The sequence below is a fragment of the Falco biarmicus genome, chromosome Z (genome assembly GCF_023638135.1).
Source record: "Falco biarmicus isolate bFalBia1 chromosome Z, bFalBia1.pri, whole genome shotgun sequence".
Lineage (NCBI taxonomy): Eukaryota > Metazoa > Chordata > Aves > Falconiformes > Falconidae > Falco > Falco biarmicus.
Window position 1 is genome coordinate 70457585 of NC_079311.1, and position 24733 is coordinate 70482317.

A 24733-nucleotide genomic window follows, 5' to 3' on the forward strand; every position below is an offset into this window, starting at 1 on the left:
CTAAACACCAGAATTCTTGAACTCTGATTTAGTCTTTAACTATATGTGCACAGAGTTTAGGTCAAGCTGACCCTCTAGAGCTGTCAAGAATGACAAATGAAGGGGCTTCTAATGAAGGGGGTCAGCCTCGGGAAAGACAGAACAAAGAGCATGCTGTCTCTGTGATGGAGGCCATGCACACTTAAGACTATCGTGGTCACGTTAAACTCATGAGTCAGCACCGACGGCCTTCAGCCTGGCCCTGGGAGTGAACTATCCTCATTGTAATACAAAAAATCACACCCCTAAGGGAAGGTCCCAGGCCCACTCAGACCCTTCCTCAGAGAGCATGCTATAGGTAATGGATATGCAGATGTGTGCCAAATCATCTGTATGGACCTGCCCTCTGGGCAACGAAAGTGCAGTAACGTTTTGGGTACGTTCGTAACTTTGTACTGCGGCATGCTGGCTGTGTTGCCCAGCACCCAGACTTGCCGGGCTCTGCAATAAAGCAGCGTCTCCCCTCAGTGTGTAGGCCTGGCTTGCTGCACGCCTGCAGAGGACAGCACGGCAGCCTACGTGCACGGAGCCCTTCCTTCACCCGGCAGAGACTATTTACGCCTCAGCCGTTACCCCCGGGAGCCGCGGGGCCACAGCGTAGGGCACACTGCGACACCCCACACACCGGCTCTGCCGTGGTGCCACGCCGCACGCCGCCGCTTTCCGTGCCCGAGCCACCGCACGCAGGGGCCGCGCGTGCGCAGCCCGGCCGCCGCCGCGCCGCGCGGGAGCGGACGTGACGTCATCCCCCGGAAGCGGTTGCCGGGCCGTGGCGGAAGCGGGGCGGGGCTCGGTCTCTTTGGTGCGGGCGGCCGGAGAAGATGGTGAGGGCTCGGGAGCGGGTGCTGGGTATCCGCGGCCATCCGCCTCCGCGCCCGGCCCTGCAGTGCCGCGGGTCTTGCCTGGGGCGCGGGGGAGCCCTGCGCTCTGCTGCGGCCGCGCTCGGCGGCGGGACAGCGGGGCCGGGGCCTGAGGGCCTGGCGGCGGGGGCTCGGGTGCGGGCGTGGCGCGGCGCGGCTCGGCTCGTTCCGGGCGGGGAGGGCAGGCTGCGGTGGGGTGCGGGGCCGTGCCGCCGCCCGGGCGCAGCCGGGGTCTGCTACGTGCTTGCTGCGGGCCGGGCCGGCGCTCTCCCCGTGGCCGAAGCAGCCGCGCGGTAACGTGGCAAGAGGGGCTTCCAAAGGAAGGCTTCTGCGGTGAGTGCGGCTGCTCTGCTTCTACAGGAAGGAGCAGTTTTACTGGTTGTTAGCGATGAGTCTGGGGGAGATGGGAAGGGAGCTGGAGATAACCGCGCGGTGTGTTCGTGATATTCCGGCATAGGGCGGCGGGTGGGGTGGAAGGGCAACAGGAGGCGCAAGGGAATGATTTATAAAAATGGAGGCGACCTGTAGGCGAAACTGGGTAGATGTTTCGGAGTTCAGTATGCGTCTGACGTGTTTATTCGGCTTACTGGATTTGTATGTATTTTTTTGTAAGCTAATTTTTCTTTCAGTTACGTGATGGGTAGGTGTTCGACATTTTCAGCATGCTGTGTCTTAAAATGCTTTTCAGACGAAGGGTACCTCGTCATTTGGTAAGCGGCGAAATAAGACGCACACATTGTGTCGTCGATGTGGATCCAAGGCGTACCATCTGCAGAAATCTACCTGTGGGAAATGTGGTTACCCTGCTAAGCGTAAGAGAAAGTGTAAGCAACAAACTTTTTAACTGACTTTTTAAAAATTTGTGAGTTTTTGCTTTTCTGGTAGTCTTGACTTTTTCCAGCCAAGGAGGAATACTGTGTCATCTTGCAGTGTTTGGAGCTTTTTTAAAAATTAATACATATTTAACTATATTCCAACATTCGGTATTACTACACAGAAATCTGCTTAATTTATGATTTTTTTTTCTTCTCTCGGATTGAATAATTGTGCTGTACAACTGTAATGTGCAACTTAATTATTTGGTGCAGATGAGTAAAAGTAACTTGTATGTTTTAGATAACTGGAGTGCAAAGGCTAAAAGACGCAACACCACTGGTACTGGTCGCATGAGGCACCTGAAAAAGGTCTACCGTCGATTCAGGTATAATATTTTATTACAAGCTAGTGTGGTGTGAAATCCTGCATAGATATCACTACATTAGAAAATACATCATTCAAAGTTAGCATACGCTTAATGTGGTATGAAACTCTTAAATATATAATGAAATGATGCTTTATATCAGTGGCTGCGTATTATTTGAGGATAAAAAAAAGCTCATTTACTGTTAAGACATAGGTTGTATAATAAGCTCTGATTCTCTTAAGTGTAGATAGTACAGAGCACAGGTTATTGTAATAAAATGCCCACATTTAGAAAGATACGCTTTGTGTAGTATTGCATTTGTTTGTGAGTCTGTTAAATTGTCAGTTGTGCTCAAGTGTGGGTTTTTGTAAGAGACAAGTCTTGAAATGCATTCCAGTCCCCTTTTGCCCACAAAAACAAAAGTCAGGACTAGAATAACTTCAGTAGTAGCTCTCTTATTTGGAATTCAGTTAGTAGTAAGTATGTATAACATCACAGGTTTCTAAAACTTGTTACAAAGCTCTTACTTGTATTTAGAAGGCAATGGTGAGGATATTGTGCTGTTAAACTTACTCCTTTGTAATGACCTCCATGTTCTAAAACTGAGCTCTGTATCTTCTGGCCTAATAAATGAGAAATCTGGATGGAAAATACCAAGTAATGAAAGGGTCTTGTCATGAAAATGTAGATGGGATTTAATAGCGAAAAGTAGGAGTCTTAAGACCCAGACCTGAGTGTAGCTGAGGGATCCATTCATCTGTTTTGGTGAGCACAGTCTTAATCAGCAGTGGCCAGAAAATGCCTTAGAGTGTGCAACAGCGGCCTGCTTTCCACTGGTGTCGTTGAATAGAAATGTTACATCCAAAAGGGAACTTGGTGCAGACCCTTATTTTGTCACACCTGTCTTAACCTATGGTTGAAAGCACAGAGGATTTCTGTAAGAAATGAACTTGTGCTTCACAAACATGAGATCTTTTGCTGAGTTGCTTAATAGGAACATAAAGTAAGGAGTGCCTCCAGCAGGTGTAGTGTGTGTGATGCAGTCTGGCCGTGTTCACTCAGTTACTGAAATCTTCCTGTTTGAAGAAATCAAACTGCAGCAGAAGAGAGCAAAACCCACACTGCTTATTCCAAACATTTATTAATAAAAGATGTTTATTAAAAATGTCTGGACATACCAACTCCATGGTGATTTCAGTGCATTACTGAGATAAGCTGGAAGAAGCTGGTGAACTTGATCTAAAACATCAGTTGTCAGAAAATAACCTGGAGAAGTGGTAACCATATTACTACTTGCAGGAATGGATTCCGTGAGGGAACTACACCGAAGCCCAAGAGAGCAGCTGTTGCGGCCTCCAGTTCATCATAAAGGCTCATCTGTTTGTTAAAATAAATGGTCTTACCCAGGACGTGTCACTTTGTGTGCATGTTTTACTTCAGTGAAATGCAGGAATCCTGAAAATACATGTATTTACACACAGTTTTTAATGCTTTGAAGCACCTCATTACAAGCAATTTTTTAATTGACTTTTCATTTGATACCACCTTTTCCTTGAAAAGGACCGTTATCTCTGTGTTGCACTTAAAGAGGCTTGTGCGTGTTACTCAAAAGAGCTTAGCTGCAAGAGGAAGGGAATATTGGCACTATGGACTTGCCCACATTGCCTCGTGAGTTTCATTCTGCCCTAGCTGGTAGATTTAGAATTTTATCTTTGAGATAGTAACTTGAATAATGGCTCTACATGCTGTTCTGGGAGGCAATAGTTAAAGAGGGGTTTCCAGCCTTAGTCATTCTCCACTGCTGTGTGGTGCTGAGAGGTCTGCAGAGGTATTGCTTATTCAGTGGGTTGCTGCTGCTTGGGCAAAAAGTAACTCCAGGTGTGGAGCACGCATACTGCCAGGCACAAAGGGGTTAGAGATCTGTGGTAGTTGCGACAGAAGTTGTCTGAATGGTCTGGGGAGGTTGGTGTGGAAAGCTCGTGCACAAACAGATCTGAATTAACTGTGCTGGGTGTAAACAAACGGCAGGTAGTAACAATACAGAAGTAAGGCACTTCAGGGTGGTTGTGAATTGGTGCCCAATGGATTTGTACCCTGCATGGTGTGTTACTGGGCTTCTCAGCTGGCTTTCAAACTGCTTTTAAAAAGTCATAAGGTGACAAAAGTTTGGGGAATTCAGTAAGCACTGCAAGGGTTCAGAGGCTTTTCAGGTGCCTTGAAGAGAAAACAACCCCAAAACTTCTGATGCTTTAAGTTTCTGAGGCTGTTCTTACTGTGACTCCTCTGGTTTCATCATGAAGTTCAGGAAGCAGCACACCACTTTGTCAGTACTGGAGGATCAGCAGTTAACCTACCAGCTTGAGCCAACCACTGAAGACATTTTCAGCCAGGTGTTAAACGGGAATATATTTGACTGCACTTTCTTGCATTTTTAAATGTAGTACAGGTAATGCTGTTGGATACTTGAGTGTATCTAGTTGGGCTGTTCCTAAACGAAAGAATAGCTTCCTGCTGTTCCTTTTGTATGGAACAAACACTGAACACTGCTTTCAACAGGTCCTGAGAGTCTGAAAGTAAGCAGTGGTGAAGCTGTTCAAATGCACTTTGCACATGGTACGTGTCCATGTATTCCTAGAGCTCAGGAGTGCATCTGAAATGTGTTACTTGGTGATACACTGGGAAACAAATGCAGGAGGAAGTAATCATAAAGGTGTTCATTGTTACTCTCAGAGTGAGATTAACCCCTCAAAGCATATTGAGAACAGGTCAGCCAGGCTCTAAAGGGCTTGTTGGGCAATGGTAGTCGGACAATGGTACAGCAGGTATTCTGGCTATGGGTGGGAATTAAAAGTCTTTGCAAAGTCTTACATGATCTTGGGTGTAGTGTAGGATTTTTGTTCTGAGCAGTCTGTTGCGTTGACCAAGTGTGATGTAATAATACTGCAAAGGCAAGTGCTTAGATTTGCTGCTGCTACCTGTTAGCTCCTCAGTGTGAACTACGCTCCCAAAACATGTGCATTTGTATAATACACAACATAACAAGGTAACAGTGATTGAAACTTGCAATGGCTTGCAGTAACTTTGAAGACTCTCAAACTTCATTTCAGGGAGAATTTTGCCTACAGCAAGAAAATTTTATGGACAAGGAATTTGACAGCCACTGTGGTTTCAACTGCTTTTTAAGTGTGGGGCAGGATATTGGTTAATTTGGGTCAGGAATTATACTGGATATAGATCCTGAAACACAGTTCTTTGTAGTGTTTTCTTAAATGTTGAAAGCTGGACTGCCTTGGTTTTTCAGTATATAATCTTCTGTTGAAATCTTACTAAAAGCATGTTAAGGCTTATCAGTTTGAACTGAACCTCTGCATAGGGATGGGGGGGGAGAATCAGAAAGGAATGTAAAACACAGGGGTTGAGTTAAGAACGATTTAATAGGTAAAGCAAAAGCCACGCATGCAAGCAAAGCAAAGCAAGGAATTCATTCACAGCTTCCCATGGGCAGGCAGGTGTTCAGCTGTGTCCAGGGAAGCTGAGGTCCATCATGCATAATGTTACCTGGGAAGACAAACGCCATAAGGCCGAATGTCCCACCACCCTTCTTTTTCCCCCGGTTTACATACTGAGCATGATGCCCCATGGTATGGAATACCTCTTTGGTTAGTTCAGAGCAGCTGTCCTGGCTGTGTCCCTCCCAATTTCCCGTGCCTCTCCAGCCCTCTGGCTGGCAGGGCCCAAGGAACCAAACAGTCCTTAATTTAGTATAAACATCACCCAGCAACAACTAAAAACATCAGTGTGCTATCAACATTGTTCTCACATCAGAGCCAAAACACAGCACAGCTACTAAGATGAAAATTAACTCCACCCCAGCTGATACCTGGACACACACTCAGAGGGCGATGCTGGTAGCAGTGTGCTGTGATCCAGGAGAGCTCAAAGGGTCCCACTTAGGACCACTGATTATAGGGTTGCAAGATGATTGGCTTTAGTCATCTGTAAATTTCCATTCTAGCCACAGTCTCGGTTGGTAATTTTTTAAAATTCCAGTAACAATGGTACTGCTGCACTTTGGCTATGATTCAGGTAAGGAATGTTTCAAGGCTCTCAGGGAATGACTGATCATTCCTGCTTATGTTCCCCACCTTTTTCAGGCAACAGGGCATCCTGGTAGCGTCAGTGCTGTTTAGCTATGCCAGAGTTGCTAGTACAGTCAAGGGATGCTTAACTGCACAACTCATTACACAAAGGCCAAGGCCTAACAGGAATCCCTGATATCATAGAGCAGCCCAGATGAGGGAGGGAAATGGACCACCACAGGGTCTGAGGTTTTTTTCAGTCTCCAGCTTGTAAGTGGGAATTCAGCTTACTGCCATGGAGCACTATTTCATTTGTGTTGGTTCATAGCGAAAGGATGACAAGACATAACACAGCTGTTCAATGCATAGTGAGACACAAGTATCGGGCAACTAACCAATTCCTCAAATGAAGTACTTACTGTTCTAGTACTTTTAGTACTGTTGTACATCCTGCAAAGACATGTAAATAACATAACAGTACGTGCTTTGTAGATAGGTTCTGCAAACTGGCAAACCCAGCAGGGTGAATGAGCTACCTCTCCATCAGTGTGAGATTGTTGACTCCACAGCAGGAACAGCTGGACAAGGTGTTTCACACTTTCTGACTCCCAGCTGTTTCCACCATCCATTTCTACCATGTTAGCATAAAGTGGTGCTAATATTACTTTACCTATAAATTAAGATTACGTCCTCTGTCCAAGGCATGATTCTGCTGACCCCCTTCCTTACTTCTCTGAGAATTGAAATATCATCTCATGATTGCTATGCCCAAGGTGGCCCCCAACCACCACATCACCCACAAGCTCTTCTTCGTTCACTAAAAACAGGTCCAGTGGTGCACATTCCCTCACTGGTTTATGGACCAGCACGTCAGGACGTTATCTTCTACATAGTTGAGGAACCTCCTACAATGCTTCCTCTCCACCGTGCAGTATTTCCAGCCATCTGCTAAGTGGAAATCCCCCATGAGAACAAAGGCTAGCAATTGTGAGTCCGTCTACTTGGGCACTCCTGCCACAGCCGTGCCCGGTCCCACCAGCAGCGGTGGTGCCGCAGCTCGTTCCCCTCAGGGCACGCTCCAGGCAGCTGCAGCCACCACAGCGGGTGCAAAGCTCAGCCAGGACACTGGGTGGGCATGGTGGCGGCCTGGCAGAGCCAGCACAGGCAAGAACTGGGGAGCTGCATTTTCTTTCTTGAAGAAGTCAAACACAAGTGAAATGTTAATATATTGATATTGGACCAGAGCTTTTTGGGCAAGGCCCTCCCTCAGGCATTCAGAGAATGAGATATTGCTCATGCTGAGGAAGTACCTCAGCAGGGATAGAAAGAGTGGGAAAGAGAGGCAGAAGAGAGGGGAAGGAAAAGAAGGGGGGGGGGAAGAAGGCGAAGGAAGGAAGGACTGCAGGAGGGAAGGCAGGGAGGGAGGAAGGCAGAGAGGATGGGCGGAAGGGACACAGCAGGGAGAGGCACTGTGCGCTGGGTTTGGGAGGCTTCAGCAGTGCCCAGCTTGCTCCCTGTGGACAAGAGGTCCTCCCCGTCCTGGGGTGTGGGTGGCCTTTGGTGGCTGCTGTCCCCAAAGCCCGCAGCACTGTCTGGAAATAGCAGCTGTAATTCACATGAGAATCCACTCTCTCTAGTCCATGTTGGCACACCTGTAATTAGGAATTCAGTGAAAATTGCCCCAAGGGAAATCAGAAGAAACTTTGTTGAAAGGTGGATGGAGGCTGGAAGAACTGCAGGCTGTTAAGAAAAGGGAACATTAAGAACAGAGTATAGTAATAACTAGGAGGTGCTGCAACCGTGAAATACTCTGCCTCACATAAACCCCACCTTTAATCCTGCTGTACAAACCCAGAATGACTGCAGCTCTCAATGTCATTGCTTACCTTAAACTGATGTAAGATAGTCAGCTGCCCACCAGTTCTGCATGTCCCTTTCACTTAGTCAAGGATGTGTACATTAAAGGCCTCACTTGCTATCACACCACTCTTGCTTTTCTCTAGAACAAAAGCCAAAACAAATCTGAAAAATCACAAGGTAAAAAATGAGGCTGTATTTCCCCAGTTTTACAAATCCCTGGGCCAAGTCCTTAGTGGGTTCTGCCTGAAGTGGAATTATACAGCAAGAGGAAGTTCCACCCTCCTCTGAAGTCCACTTTAAAAAGAAATCTGCTTGCATTTCAAAATGCAGTCATGATATTTGAAAATAAATGGAAAATAATATTTTTAGCAGAAATATGTATGTGTCAGTCAAAATATTGCAATTTAGTTTCTGTTATAGACTGTTATTCTTTACAATACACTGTAATAGAACATATGTCTTAAATGCTATATTGAAATGAAGTTTTAGTTTGCCAGAATTTCCTTTGTTAAAACATATTCCTACAGAATACCTTGCACATAAAAACAATCAAAAAAAGAAAACTCCCTCTAGTTATACTGTTAAACCCTAGCAGTTTAAAGTTGAGTCTGTATGCAGCCGAAAGTCCTACATCCACTGCAGTGAACAGAAAAGAAAAACATTTGTTAGTCTCCTGGAATTTCATAGCACTCCGTAGGGTTTGGCCTGGGATATATCTTTCTTTTGCATAATATTTTCTCACGACCTTATAAGCGTATAGGACTGCTGTATAATAGGATTGCTTCTGAGCATTTGACTGTAAGCGTTGATCTTACTGATGCACTTGCTTCAACAAAAGCGTGAAGGAAGAAGCATATTGAGTGCATAGAGCTAAAGAAATGGGATGAATGGCACATACCTGCAGGTGTAAATCAATACAATTCATGAATGCCCAGACAGAGACAGTGCCGTCTACCTTCACCTCTGTAGGATTCAACTTCCTTGCTATAAACCCTGACACTAGTACATGATACAAGATTCAAACTAATTAAAAAAATTAAATAGAAATAATGAAGTTGTTAAAGTCATACAGGTGAGGAGGACTGATTCAGAGCAGTGGGTGTTAATAAATGTACTGATAACACACGTTGTTTACTACTGCATAATGAAAGCCAATGCCCACATGTGTCAGGACCCAGATTCTGCATTAGAAGGTATTCAGAAATGCTGAAATCAGGATTCTCTCTATAACGTGAGAATTTCAATAGCCTGGAACTGCAGCAGGAACTATTATTTCTCCCTGTAGATTTCCATTTACTGACAAACCAAACACTGAATTGTAGTAAGGAGGTTCTTGTTTGGTGAATACAAACTGTTACTTGACAGTCTCATTGACTTGAGGTGTTTATAGGCAAAGCCCAGAAAAGTTTCTGCTATATTAAAATAGCAGTAATGATAAAACCCCACATCCTTGTGATACCTATGGTGCATACTGACATAGCCTGAATTCCCAATAAGCATAGACTAAAAGGAGTTCTGAAATCATAATGAAAACCCCAGGTTACTGGGGTAAGTGTGGTGCTTGGGCCATCTGCATGTGTCTCCTTCGGGCCTTGATCCTTCAATGGGATCTGTGCTTTTCATGGCACACAGAGCCATCCACTTCCACTGAACTCCTAGGAACATGACAAAACCAGGGTTTACCTGGATCACTAAATCTCATCTCCTGTAGATGCACCAGCTGTGAAATGAGCATTTATTTCAGAAGGGCTCAAAGAAGAAAGAACATCCTCCAAGCCCTACAGAGGGTGCCTTCAGCTCTCAATAACAAATGAATGGCCTGTCATAATATATATGCTCCCAGGTCTCAATTAACTTCCCCCAGGCAGTGGCCAACAGGAAAAACCTTAGAAGACCTGAAACAAAGGCCAATGATAGAAGATCAAGCGGAAACAAAGGAATTCTGGAAGACTCAGAGCTACCACACCTCCAAAACACATGCACTCAGGTAACTGTTTGGCACTGTGCTGGAAATACCTGACCCTATACAGCTCTGCACACAGACTTGCTCCTCTATTCTTGCTTTAACAGGAGTTTCAGACCTGTCCTTATAATTGTTTTGTAGTTAAATGTCCTGTGTTTGGTTGGGATAGAGTTAATTTTCTTCTTAGTAGCTAGTGCAGTGCTGTGTTTTGGATCTGGTCTGAAAGCAATGTTGACAGCACACTGATGTTTTTAGTTGTTGCTGGGTAGTATTTATACCAACTCAAGGACTTTTTAGTTTCTTAGGCCCAGACAGCAAGAAGGCTGGAGGGGCACAAGAAATTGGGAGGGGATATGTGGGAGAGGAGGATGGGGAATGTCTGATCATTACTGACAGGAGATAAGAGAGATCTATGAGAGGAGGATAGAGAATGTCTGAAGAGAGATGTATGAGAGGAAGATGGAGAATGTCTGATCTGACAGAAAATAAGAGAACTGGGTCTTATGAAGGAAAGTAAGAAAGATAAACATGGTTATGTAGCCAAAAGGTGCATGCTTGAATGATGTATAGCTATGTAACTGCATGAATGGTATCTGCCCTGAGCCTGGTGGTACATACAGCTGGAATTTGTATCTGGGCTCAGAGATATAAATATGGCCTTCTCTGCACAATAAAGTGCCTCTGATTGCACCACAACCAGAGTCTGTGCCTTCATAGCCACAGGGATATAGCTCCAGACCTGACCTGAACGAGCCAAAGATGGGACATCGTGCTCAGTATACACTGCGGGGGTGGGGGTGGTGTCCGTCAGGGCCTGCTGATCATTGCTTTGGGACCAGCTGGGCACTGGTCAGCAGGTGGTGAGGAACTGAATTGTGCATCCCTTGTTTTCTTTTTTCCCCTTCTGTTTGGATTGTATTCCTTTTCCCTTCTCCCTACTTTTTATTATAACTGTTACTATGATTATTGGGTGGTTTTTTTTGTTTTATTTCAACTATTAAACTGTACCTATCTCAACCCTCAAGTTTTACATTCCTTTCTGATTCTCCTCCCCATCCTTCTGGATGAAGGGGGAGTGGGCAAGCAGAATGATGGAGGCTGTGGGTGTCTGGGAGCTCCTCCTGTCAGGTGGATGACAAATGATGGTGCTGCAGATGGTGGGATGACATGCTCCTCAAAGCTGTTGTCTGCCTGCACTGAGTACAAGATGGATCTGACCCTCCTTCTGCAGATGTGGCACTCATGCTTGCTCTCAGCCCACTGCACAATGCACAGGTAGCAGAATTGGTGGAGGCATGGCAGTATGTAGCTGGCCTCCTTCCAGCTGTCCAGGCATATTGGACAGTGGTTCTCGAGCTCTATGGCCACGCTTTCTACATGGTGTGGTGGGCTGGGATGAGCTGGGGATGTCAAGCTGCTGCCACTAACTGGCACTGCAGCAGCGGGTGTCATGCTAGAAGAGAGGCTACAGTCACTCACTGGTCCAGGGAGTGGTGGAAGAGATGTCCAGGTCCCTCAAGAAGGAAACCCTCCCAGCGCCCCATGGTGAAGTTTCCCTACACAGCTCACCTCTGCTGCCCTGAGTGCACCTCCTGGGTGCCCCAGCTGCCTGAACCAGGCAGGGCCAAGGAAAATCCTACAATGGTTCTGGGTCTGGGCACTGATAATTGCAGTGAAGAACCCTTGAGCTCAATCTCAGCACCAGCACCAGCCTTGCTCAACACTCCAACCATACTTGCTCAGATGGGTGCAGGCATGAGCGGGCTGGGTAAGGCTCAGCATCTGGATATAAACAGTGAGGGATGCATGGTCACCATCCATCACTCAGTGACATAGTGTTGCGACGGAGGGAAGACACAGTCACTCAATATGAGTGATCAGCAGACTTCGTTTATTGTACCTTACAGTCACCTTTTATGCCTTCTTATAATTAGCTCATACATATTACAAAAGTTAAGCTCATTATTGGTTAGTTGCCTAAATACCAAGCCCGCCCCTTGTTTCTCTTCTGTAGTTATCTGTTCCCACCTGCAACATTCTTTTCCCACCAAAATCTTCCTGTTACTGTGTAACAAGAACAGCCAAAGACAGTGTATTTTGCTTTACTTCAGATAAGCTGAGAGCAATGTGCATTTTTGTCCAGCCAGCTGGACTATGTCTATGTGACCCTTTTCAGCTAGTCAGTTATCCACAATTCCCCCGTTTTTATTTTGGGCGACATAGGCTTGGTTGACCATTTTCAATAACAGCATTTTAACACAGGAAAATACACAGCCAACTTATAAAATCTCAGTTCAGAAGTATAATTCCAGAAATACTTGAAAAATAAAGTTAGCTTGAAGCTTTAATATAGATGCTCTTTCTGTTCCAGTGATATACAAAGTTTAAAAACTTCAAAGGTAATTTTAAAGTTCTGAACATGGACTAATGCAAGCTCAAAACCCCAAAAGAAACCAAACTGATGTTTGACTAGGAATATTTGCAAATATTTTAGTGGAAAATCCCTGACCATTAACAATTTTCTGTCCAAATAACAACTGCCCTTATGCAACCAACCAGTCCATACATTTTCTGAAGAATACCTCATTGATATCAAAGAATTAACAAAGGGAAAAAATTAGTTCTAAGCTATATACATTCATAAGGGGATTTTTCAATAGTTACATACAGATTTACACACTAAGCCATAATGGCTTGTAGGTGATACACACAAGAAGAGTACGTTGCTTATCTGTCTGAATGTCTATGCTAAATTTGACAACTGTGCCACAAGCCAAGCCTACATGGGTGCTGTGTTATGCACGTTCCTTAACAAACAGAAGTATAATAGGTAAATTCCCAAGATCTAGTCCCCAACCTAATTATATTATTTTGTAGCCAATTAAGGAAAATAACACAAATGTGCATATCTACATGTGCACACACCTTTTAGTTCAGAACCAATCTGTGATACAAGGTCTTAGCCTTATGGCATCATCGAATCTTAACGAGTACAGTAATTAAAAATGCAGTCTTACTGTAAGTGCGATTTATGCTGACATTCCCTCAAATGCTACACGTATTTCTCACTCAACTGCCTCAAGTTAAAATAGTAGTATTTGTTAATATGTATTAAAAAATCATTAATTCTCTACAATAGCAATTGACTTCCATAACACTATGTAAGCAAAAGAGGCTTAAGATGGGTTTTCTGAATGCTAACAATTTATTTTAGACTGTCTAAACTCAGGTCTTGAAAGATTTCACTCTGCCAGACGTAGAAACACTGTTGCGCTCCAGTTGTGATATCCCTTTTCCCAAGTTGTCACATGCACATCTTGCTCAAGCAACATTATTGTTAAAGTTTCTCTCTGCTACATAAAAGCATATTGCACTTGTAGATATAAAAGACAGCACCCTTACTTAGATTATTACCTTATTACCTCATAACTCTTAGTATACCTTGTATCTCTGATTTCATCACTTCAAAAATTCACCAGAAGCAGATAAAACCACAGCATCAGACTAAACTACACCTTAACTGCTGATTCAAATAAAGGCATTCTCTTCCACATATGCCTAATGCTTACAAATAGTGTTGGCTGGTTTTGATCAAGAAACTATTATTACAATAACGATCAAAAATAATAATCCCGTTTGCAAAATGCCTTTAAGCCAGCCTCCTAGTCCCAACCAATTTCCACATTCAGAATACAGCATAAATACAGAATACAGAATAAATTATCTCCATCAAGGCAAAAAGGCTTCTTTTTAAACACAGAGATGTTTGCTAGTTCAAAGCAGAAACGCATTTCTTGTAGGTGACATCTGAAGCACTTTTTTTTTTTTTTTTTTTTTTTTTTTTTTTTTTGGGGGGGGGGGGGTTGGTGGGTTTGTAATCAATTCCGTATTTTTCCTTGAGAAGCTTAAGCTGTTCCTCTTGTTTCAGGAGTGTTTCCAACTCTGATTTGTCGAATAGGTCCGTATTTCCCAAAGATATCCTACATTTCCTCCGCTGTGATTTTATACGGCAGGTTCCGAATATAAAGGATCCGATTGACCTCTGGGGGCAGCCAGATGTTAGCTCGCTTGGCCGCTTGCATCGCCATGGCGCCGATCGGAGCGGGGGGGGTGGAGGGGGGGGGGTGCAGCCTCGGAGAGAAACCGCGGCCGGGAAGGGGCCTGCCGGGCCGCGCCGCCGCTCGCCGCTGCCGCGGGGGTCCCGGATGCTATCCCATACGCTAATAACCCGAGTAATTCCTTTTTACAATCTATGTCCCGAACGCTCCGCTTTTCTAAAAAGCATATGAGCGAATCGTACGTCGCTTGTCTCTCCATACCTTCGTCAGCGCTGTTGCAGCCTTTGCGAGACTTCGGCGACGCGTGGCCGGCGGGACCCTCTGTAGGTGCCCCCGGGCGCGGGGACTGTGCCCTTCCGCCTCCTGCGCTGCTTTCAGGACCGGTACCCGAATCTCCGTCGAACCGTGGCTCGCAGGTTCAGCCCTCTCTAGGGTCCCTGTTCGGGCGCCATTTGTTGCGACGGAGGGAAGACACAGTCACTCAATATGAGTGATCAGCAGACTTCGTTTATTGTACCTTACAGTCACCTTTTATGCCTTCTTATAATTAGCTCATACATATTACAAAAGTTAAGCTCATTATTGGTTAGTTGCCTAAATACCAAGCCCGCCCCTTGTTTCTCTTCTGTAGTTATCTGTTCCCACCTGCAACATTCTTTTCCCACCAAAATCTTCCTGTTACTGTGTAACAAGAACAGCCAAAGACAGTGTATTTTGCTTTACTTCAGATAAGCTGAGAGCAATGTGCATTTTTGTCCAGCCAGCTGGACTATGTCTATGTGACCCTTTTCAGCTAGTCAGTTATCCACAACATAGTCCATCGCTTGGAAATGTCACAGTCCATCTCTCGGTGACACCAGAATCCATTGCTTGGGGCTGCCACCATCCACTGTTTGGGAACATCACAACAAGCCATCCTCCTGTGCAGCACTCACACATGTGCCTGGTGTTACTGTGACACCACTGTCCATCCCCCATCCACTGTCTTGTGTTCAGCATTGGTGTTTATGCCAGTCATCGAGGCCTCGGGCGTGTCTTCCCCAGGCCTCATCAGTTTGCCGTGGTGTGGCTGAAGTCTCCAGACATATGCTGCAGGAGGGTTCACTCAGTAACACCTCGTGCCTCCCTTGGAGGTTGCATGACAAAGTCCCACAGGCTGTCCCCACATTCAGCACTGCTGGCCAGCCCTCTGGGCTGCCCTGCTTCCTGCCACAGCAGGTCACAGGCAGCACATCGTGCCCTTGGGGATCTCATTCTACCTGGAGGGGAATCAAAGTGTAAGGCTGCCTCCAGCGCAAGCCCTGGCTGTTCATCTGTCGAAGCTGGCAGCCCCACACGCACTTCAGAGAGACACCAGAGGACGAAGTCCCTTTTCCAGAATGGTTTTTCTCTTCAGTTCCCAATGCACCCTGGTCCGAGGTGGGGCTGGATGGGGGCAGCCTCCCCTGGTCAGAGTCTGCAGGGTGATGGGGGAACACAGCACCAAAGAGCCCCAACGTCTCTACCTGCTGTGAGCCATCAGAGCAAGCTTTGGGTAGAAGGAAGGTGGAGCCTTTTCCCTGTCAAACCTCAACTTGGTCTGGGGGCTTAAGGGTGGGAACTGCTGTTTTGGGACAGGAGAGAAGACGGTCACCTTGCTCAGTTCCTCAGGTGGGGCCGCAGGCATGCAGCCCCCAGGCCAGCCAGCAGCAGGCAGCCATGCTGCACAGCCCCCTGCCCTACGTGGCCACTGTGCCCAGGCCCGGCCAAGCATTTCCTGGGGTCTCCTGGGGCTGGCGCATGCCCCAAGGTGGCAGCTGCTGGGCAGCATGGCCCCAAGGCGGTCTGCCTGCCTGGGACTGCCAGTTGCACTCAGACACTTCATGTCTTTGCAGCCTGTGCCATGCCTGGCCAGGACCCTGCCAGGGCAGTGCCGTGAGAGGGACGCGCCTGTTCCCTGCAAGGCCCATGCCCTGCTCTCTCCTGAGCCCAGCGTGGCCATGTGGGATGTGGTAGGGAAGGTGCTGTGCCATCCTCCTGAGCTTCTCTGGTGTGCTTTGGGAGAGCACTTGATGAAATTCAGGGGCTTGGTGTCCCAACAGAACAGGAACCCACAGCCCTGCAACACCAGACGGCATCGGCAGGCCCTCAGCTCTCATCTCTTTTTAATTGTGAGCCCTTCTTTCTGCTCTCTGGTGCTTGGCCCAGAGCCGATCTGCGATGGAGGTCTTTTCCTGGGAGTGTAAGGGAAAGTGGGCAGCCCACACATGGCCTGGCTCTGTCATCTCTGTCCTCTGCCATACAGCAGTAACCAAGAGCCACTGGCTGCTGCTTGCCCAAAGAGAAAGCCAGGTCCTTCTGCCTCTCTTTGAGTGCTCTCTGCCCCAGGTGCCTTCAGGTCTGGAGGTTACCCATGGGAAGAGGCATCCATGGGCAGGACCCAAACTGCCTAGGGCACCAGTGAGTGCACCTGGAGAGACATTAAGGTGGTGAAGACTGAGCTCTGCCGACTCTTGGAGGCCAGCAACCAACCTGGCAATGCTCTTTTCAGTGCCTGCTTCCAGGCCCTGCTCCCTAGTGCTCTGCCCACTGATGGAGATCTTTTCATTCTGGGAGGATGGGGGAAGGCAGACAGCCTTGGAGGATGTTGCCTGTTGTTCTGGGAAAAAAAAAAAAAACAACAAACCAAGGCCAAAGTCCTGAGCAAGGAGGAAGTTAAATGACTGGAAGAGCTTCTGGGGGTGTGCAGTGTCCCCACAGCCTGCTCTCCTCTCCCCGAAGGTGCAATCAGCACTTTTCAGGCAAAGGAGGGGTTGATAGGCATCAGCCAGCACTGGGGCTCTTCTCCTGGAGCTGTGTGTGAGGTGGGCTGGAGAAGGGGATGCCATGGTGCCTGGAGATGATGCACTGCAGGCCCTGAGGAGCTTCTGTCAAGGTGTTCTGCAGGGAGAAGACAACAGAAGGCATCCTGTTAGCATTCCTCTTCAAGCAGTACCCATGCAGTCAGCCATAGAGCTGATACACAGTGAAAGTCACTAATTCACGTACGATTGGGAGAAGTCAGGGAAATCTCTGGACCAATCTGGTGCTCTGAAGAGTACCTAGTGGGTAATATGAGCATGTGCAAATGAGAAGCTTTGCAATTCAAAAGGGAATTTGTGCTTTTGCACATTTCTGTGCAAGAAAGAAAATAGGCTTTTAATGTTTAGAATGAAGTGTCTTACATAGTAACTCCAGTAAAAGATGACTAAGAGCTTCTGTGATTAATGGCCCCAGGGAAAAATGTTTTCAGCTTTCCCACCTTGCCATGAATCTGCTGGAGATGCACTGGCCTCCAATTGCTTAATTAACAAATGAACCCTGCCCTTCCTTCAATATCGCTGAAGAAATATTGCCAGACTCCATTTAGAATAGAATAAAATGGAATAGAGTAGACTATTTCAGTTGAAGGGGGTGTACAGTGAGCATCTTGTCCAACTTGTTGACCAATTTGGAGCTTAGCAAGCATTAAAGCATGTTAGTAAGGGCATTGTCCAAATGCCCCTTAAACACTGCTAGGCTTAGGGCATTGACCACCTCTCTAGGAAGCCTGCTTCAGCATTTAACCACCCTCTCAGTGAAGAAGTGCTTCCTAATGTCCAGTCTGAACCTCCCCTGGTGCAGCTTTGAACCATTCCCACATGTCACTGGATACCCAAGATAAGGGATCAGCACCTTGCTCTCTGCTTCTCCTCCCCAGGAATCTGTAAGAGAACAATGAGATCAGCCCTCAGTCTCCTTTTCTCCAAACCAGACAAACCCAGAGTCCTCAGCTGCTGCTCATAGGACATCCCTTCCAATCCTTTCACCAGTTTTGCTGCCCTTCTCTAGATGCATTTGAGGACCTTCACACCCTTCTTAAGTTGTGGGACCCAGAACTGCACACAGCACTCAAGGTGAGGCTGCACCAGCACTGAATACGGCAGGATAGTCCCCTCTTTTGACTGGCTGGTTATGCCATATTCGATGCCTCCCAGGATGTGCTTTGTCTCTTGGCTGCCCGGGCACACTCCTGACTCATGTTCAGCCTGCTGTCAACCAGCACCCCCAGATCCCTTTCTGCAGGGCTGGTGCCCCACCACTCCTTTCCCAATTTATACTTGTGCCAGCATTACTCTGCCCAAGGTGCATAATTTGGCATTTGGACTTCTTAACTTTAATCCCATAATGATTGCTTAGTGCTCCAACCTATCTAGAGCCCTCTGCAAAGCCTCCTGTCCCTAAAGACAGTCAACAGCATCTCCCAGTTGGATATCATCAGCAAACTTACTAACGCTGCACTCAAATTCTGCATCCAGAACATTAATAAATATATTGAACAGAACTGGCCCTCAAATTGAACCCTAAAGAAGAAGAAGTTTGTTTGTTTGTTTGTTTGTGGCAATGTTATTCTTTACTTTTTCCTTCAGTTGGCCAAGGAGTCTATTTTGAAGATGAGGTTATCAAACTAACCATTTCACATACACAGCCACTAACAGTGAATGTCTTATGCCCAAATGAGAAAGAAGTCATGTTTCTAAACGTTTGTTTTATACAAAGCATAAACATACATTTGCTTGGTAATGTTGAATATTTTTAGCAAAATGTCTCATTTCATCTTTTACTGATGGCTATTGATGAAATTTTAATTTTGAAATGTCATCTGTTACAGATGGATAATAGCAGTAGGCATTTTAGCAAAGCCTTTTAACAATTACTTCAATCTTGTTAATTAATATGTAACTTAATTTTGAACCTGGTCAAGAGATGAGTTTTAGTACTTGCAGTAACATGACAGTAGGCCCTAATGTCCACCATGTTTCTTGTGGTTCTCAATCATCTAGTCCAAGAAAAAGGGTACCTGCTGCAGGAGCTAACCTGCATTATGCTAACTGAAGAACAGAGAAATAAGTGATCATGTGTCACACACACATGTGCACCATCTTGTTACAGAAAAGTGGGGCAACTAGCACAACCGAGCTGGAATTGGACAGTGTTTTTGTAATGCCTCTATCTTGCTGTATTTTGTGGACTGTCTTGTATCGTGAGAAGCTGTGAAGAACATGGGACCCCTGCTATCATGTCAAGGCAGCACTGAAGGCACTGCAAGTTCTCATTTACTGAGGTACTTTAAAGGCAGTCTTCACAAGGTGTTCTGTTACATATTTTTAAGTCCCTGCATTGCTATTTGTGTACTGATTTTTGTGGCACTGGTATTAAATATCTGGCAAAGATTATCAGTCATTAGCTCAATGAATGAATGAATGGATGAATGAATTCACTAAATGGTCACTGTAGCTGGCAGAGTGAATATTAAGTCTTCTGTATGAACATCTTTGTATTCTCTGCAGAAGACTTCAGCAGTAAAGTCAGGTATAAAACTATAAATGTTGAAAAAATTCTACATCTCAGTGGGATAAAATGATTTGTTGGCATAGTTATGTTGCTCAATAGGATCAGGAAGCTCTACGGTAGAGAAATCTTGATATGCCGCCCTGCATGGACATCTGCATCACTTCTGCATCACAGCTAGAGCATGTTGACATAGAAGCTGCCTCATAGATGCACCACCTGGCAGAGGGTATCATGAAGTATGAAGACTCCAACTCTGCTGTCAAAGCAGAGAAATACAGCTGTAGGCTAAGCGTGGCAGTTAGAGGCTGCTGGTGGGCTAAGGGCATCAATTAATGCAATGCACTTGCTAAAAGTAATTCGTTACAACAAATGAAATAGTAATTTTGTTCCTTGGGCTGAAAATGTTGTTCTCTGCTTCAGAGGACAGAACTATCACATTTCACAAGGAAGGCTTTGTTTCGTGATTAACATTCACACATATGCATCTAAAGTAAGACATCCACCCTTCTGAAGGGTTCAACTAGATTAAGATGCAAACTGGTAGCAATTTAACAGCCTGAAAGGTGTAGAGATCCTAGTCCAGTGCAGAGAAGTGGTTTCACATCACCTTTGTTTAAAAAGAGATTTGTTTCCAATATCTGCTTGGACCACAGCAATGGTTCCTGAGGGAAGCAGTATTTCAGGGAAACTGGACTTACATATGTATTGCCAGTAGGCTGCACTTGAGCTATGCTGACACATCAGACCTTCCTGAGGGACCAGGGCTTAGCTGAGCATTAGAAAGTAGACTTCTTGTCCTGCTAGGGCACGTTTCTTGTTCTTTGCCCCTCTTTAGGGCCTCTTTTACGACTGACCAAGTTGTGACACCTTGGCAGAACTCATTTCTAAGACCTGTGGACTTGAATATTTTCAAAACTGAAGCTATGAAAGAAGTTGGCATAACCATAAATGTTAGCAGGACTCAGACTTGCCTCCACCAATAGACTCAACAGCCTGTTCTTGTACACATTTTCCTTTAAATATTTATTACTCCTCCTTCAACCACTGCTGTTGTCCAGTTTAAATCCTAAACTCTGGATATGGATTCCCTGTGCTGCTTAGGGCTGGAGACAGCTTGCACAGGGCTCTGTCTTCACTGGAGCATCCAGGGACTTATTTCTATTTCCTCAGGGACATGTGTGGAGACTAAAGCAGAGATGTCTCTGTGGGGATCCACTGCTGCCACAGCATGAACCCTGGTCATAGATCCAAAGCTTCTCCCAAGACAGGGCAGATTGCTCATACCTGGGCAAGGACAGGGAAGACACGACTGCTGATCTCAACAATCAGATTATAACACTGCAGAGTGGGAAGAATTAGAGAGGAGGTCTGATTTACCTAACAAAACTTCTTGCTTTTTCCTCTCCTGTTGGCACACGGTGGCAGATGTGACTCTCATTGTCTTCCAGGGGCCATAGAACAGTCAGAAGCTGTAGCTTGAAAACAGCTTTTCTAACAAGAGTGCTTATATAGGGCAGGGACTCAGAACAGGAAAAAGAGGACATTGTGAAGGTCCATTACTAAATTTATCATATTAATCCTATTGCTGTTGCTGACGTAATCAATTAAGTTAATTGGTTATGCAGCTGGATTGCTTGTTTGCTTTTATTATTTCTTTTTCCTTTCATCTTTTCTTAATGACAGCATGGACTGGATTTCCAAACCCTCCCAGCACTGGCATAACTGCACTCTCTGACAGCTGCAATCAAACTCCTATTAGTCTAACTGCTAACACTGCTATCAGTGACATGCTGACTGACTGCAGCAGGACCAGCATTTGAGGTAGTCCAGGCTCCCCTAAAAATACCACTCTAAGTGATTACTGTAGGAAAACACCATGATTCTTGGTCTGAAAGAACCAAGTATCAACGAATGAGGAACCTGAGGTAGGGAAGGAAACAGCTTTTTTGGTTATGTGGCAACTATAGGGGAGAAACCCAGACCTAATTTTTCTGAGCCCAAGCAGGTTAGTTGAATATAAGCCTCATTGTTTAAAGTTATGCCAAATGCCATTCTGCTGATGTCTTTGATTTCTCACAAGATATCTCATCCTGTTTCAAAGCCCTCAGCTATTTGAGAACTGTTCAAGGTAGGCTACAAGGACATCATCCCACTCCATATTGCTGCTTCTCAGAGAAGGCATCGGCAGAACTGTGGCTGCTTGTTATTGCTGTGACAAAGCTAGGACCATTTTCTTTGATTCTTTTTCTTTCTTGAAAGAGGCGCTGCTTGGCTTTACTGACAGCAAAGTAATTTTAAGCTCCTAAGAATCCAATTGAAAACTAGATAAGTTTCCAAAATACTATTTAAGAACATACTGACGTGCGGAATTAGACTCTATAACTCGAAAGTTATAAAGTAGGTATGTTTATTGCGCGCAGATGCACGGGGGATCGCTCCTCCACAAGCGTGCATACCCGAAGTGAGGAACCATCTCACATTTATACAATGAACAAATGAATATTCAATTAACGCCTATACATATTCGTTACCTAAACCCCGCTTCGTATGTTAATTAGCTTATCAGTCCATATCCTGGAATGTGGTGGTGGTCTTGCAGGTTTGTAGGTGATTCATGTTCTTGTGACCATCCGATCTTCTTCAGGTGATTCATGTCCTTGTGACCATCCAATCTTCTCCAGCAAGGAGACTTAGCACTCCCTCCCTCTAGATAGCATTTGAATGTCTCTCATCTTTTCTCATTCTCATTTAGATAGCTCCTTTGTTAGAGAAAGAAGGGCAGGCGTCTCCTCAAAACTGTAGTTGTCACCGCACCCATGACTAGTCACCATACCCACATTCCTTAAGCAGACACATACAATCACAATCGATGTCCATTATCCCCATTTCACACTATTTCTCCATATCAATACCATTTTCATGAATATAAAGCTTGTCTCCTTACATGTGGCAGAACAGTGAGGAGAGAGCATGCCACAGAAAAGCCATTCTGTCTAGCATGGTGTCAGAGAACAGTGAGGAGAGAGCATGCCACAGAAAAGCCATTCTGTCTAGCATGGTGACAGAGTGTCCTCCCAAAAAAATGGAGACTGCAATTACTGCTTTTCCTCTTGTGATATGCCTAGACTACAGGAGCTGGCACAGGTGAGACATGCATACTATTAGGAGTGGTGAGCTCATAAAACAGCTGGCAAACTTTCTGTGCTGACTGCTGACAAGCTGACTTGTTTTCTGTGAAACATTTAGGACTTGATGTTCCCAGGCTTGTGGCACCTCTCTCCATATCAAACAGCCAAATATGCAGACTTGCTTCTTCCTGTTTTGTTTCCTTATTGCCTGAGAAGTGGAGCTGGTAGTACTTTTTGTCTTGTGACTACTCAAGAGATGATGTGATAAGCTGTAACAATTTGTGAATATGCTCTGCCTTCTCTCTACCTAAGCCTTCAGCATTGGCTCAACTCCTTTTCTCTTGATGGTGATTACAGTGGCCTCCTGGTGAGCTCAGAGTACATGCCTTCAGTTCTCTGGCAGCACATGAACTGGAAAATACAAACCTGACATTTGGCTGGGAGACAAGGGAGGATAAGAGAGTAAGAAGAGCAAAGCTATGTGGTTCTGCTTTTCAAGCAGACACACACCTGGGTTAGTGTACTGTGGAAATCCTTCAGACCTTTGGCTTCCAAGCAAAATGAAATTCAGTTTTCACTGTATTTTATTGTCTCCAACAGTATCTCCTTCCTTTTTGCATTGGTGAGTTGAAACATTTTGTTATTAGAACAAAAAGTAGCATAATAAATCATTCACAGTTTGTAGTCTGCAGCATTGCGAAGCTACAGAATTGTGTAGATACTGCAAGAACATCTGTTTTTCAGTGGCAGTTTTTATGCTTCAGTTCACCCTAAGAATCTTGGAGTTTGCAATGCAGAAAGATGTAAATGCTTTTTCAGATGAGTTTTGTGTAAAATGTATTACAATAAAAAGAAATTTTGCCTCTTGTTGTTCTCTTCTTATTTTTTTAATTTGGTTGTTTGGTTTGTTTGGTTTTGAGTGTTGTGGGTTTTTTTTAGGATGGTAAGACAGTTAGACCAGGAGTAGCCATGACAGATCTTGCTGCTGGATTGTATACACACGGAGCAATTATGGCTGGTTTACCTTAGAGGTGTAAGATGGGGAAATGACTGCCACATTGATGGGAATCTCTTGTCATCTCAGGTAGCAGTTTTTTTAAAAAATTGCTTTTAGTTGTGTAGATGTTTGAACCTAAGAATACCATTTTGACATAAACTAATGCAAATTAGTTAGTACAACTAATAACAATAATAATAATAACAATAATGGTATAGTGACAGTTTCCTTATTCTGCCATTAGTGGCAGTGACCATTTCATATGATATGGTTATACTTACTACAGCATTACATTTGATTTTCACTATTTACAAACGACCTCCATGTTCTTTAAAAACATGGGTTAATCAAGGTGAATAACATCCCTGAGACTGTAAGTAACAGTTGTAGATTATTTGAGATTGACAAGCATAAGTGGTGAAACCATTGTTGGAAAAGGGGCCTTGGCACTGGGTAAGGATACTAGCAGATTCTTGATTGAATGGCTTGCGCAAAATCACCCACAGTAAACAAGCATCACCGAAGTGCCAAAGTAATCTAATCCAGGAGGTCTGCCTTTTGGCTCTGGGAATTAGAGAATAAAGTAAGCCTGAAGATGCAGCATTTTTTTTCCCTAGATGCCTTCAAGAGAAATCTCATCAAAACTGTAAAGACAAAGATGTTTTGATCATGAAAGGTATACCACATACCATGAATGACGAGAACTTTAAATTGCCATTGAAGAGTTGAGCACTATTGATGCTATGATTTATACTTCAAAAGGAGAAAGTGTTGTTAGTATGAGCTGCACATGATCAGGTGATACATTGCCTGATCTGGCAGTAGATACCTACTGGTAGCAACAGGGTATATGGTAAGGAGGATTTTTTGTGTACATTTTAAAATGTACATCAAAACTGCATGCAGTACTAATCAAAGCTACTACAGAGCTCAGTTATTTTCATCTTTATTCAATGGTATGTTCACATTATACCTGTCAGTACAGTTGAGTTATGGTACAATGCCCATTGTGCAACAAGTCAGCTCTGGTGTGAGCAGGAGGTTGGACTAGATGACCTCCAAAAGTTCCTTCCTATATTGTTGTATGATAATAATGATTCAGACTAATGATTGAGGTTACTCTTGCTTTAATACCTACCGAAATCAGATCTGGAAAGGAGGGGAAACCTTTGCTTAAATCAGCAAAGAATTTTTCATTTGTTTCAGAAATGTTT

The 24733-nt window shown here is 44.9% G+C and overlaps 1 protein-coding gene and 1 non-coding gene across 2 annotated transcripts; both read left to right on the forward strand.

Moving 5' to 3' along the window:
• Positions 1 to 738: 738 nt before the first annotated feature.
• On the forward strand, positions 739 to 3491 carry RPL37 (ribosomal protein L37). Its single transcript, XM_056325328.1, has 4 exons — positions 739 to 863; positions 1588 to 1723; positions 2016 to 2100; positions 3382 to 3491. The coding sequence occupies exons 1-4, from the start codon at positions 861 to 863 to the stop codon at positions 3449 to 3451; spliced, it is 294 nt and encodes a 97-aa protein (XP_056181303.1). The 5' UTR covers positions 739 to 860; the 3' UTR covers positions 3452 to 3491.
• Positions 3218 to 3299, forward strand: LOC130143180 (small nucleolar RNA SNORD72). Its single transcript, XR_008819674.1, has one exon. It is a non-coding gene; the product is annotated as a small nucleolar RNA SNORD72 (small nucleolar RNA).
• Positions 3492 to 24733: the final 21242 nt, after the last annotated feature.

Bases quoted from the DNA above. Each gene is read 5' to 3' on its own strand.
- RPL37 (XM_056325328.1), top strand. The intron at 1,724-2,015 runs GTAAGCAACAAA...TGTATGTTTTAG, and splicing joins TGCTAAGCGTAAGAGAAAGT to ATAACTGGAGTGCAAAGGCT. The intron at 2,101-3,381 runs GTATAATATTTT...TACTACTTGCAG, and splicing joins AAGGTCTACCGTCGATTCAG to GAATGGATTCCGTGAGGGAA.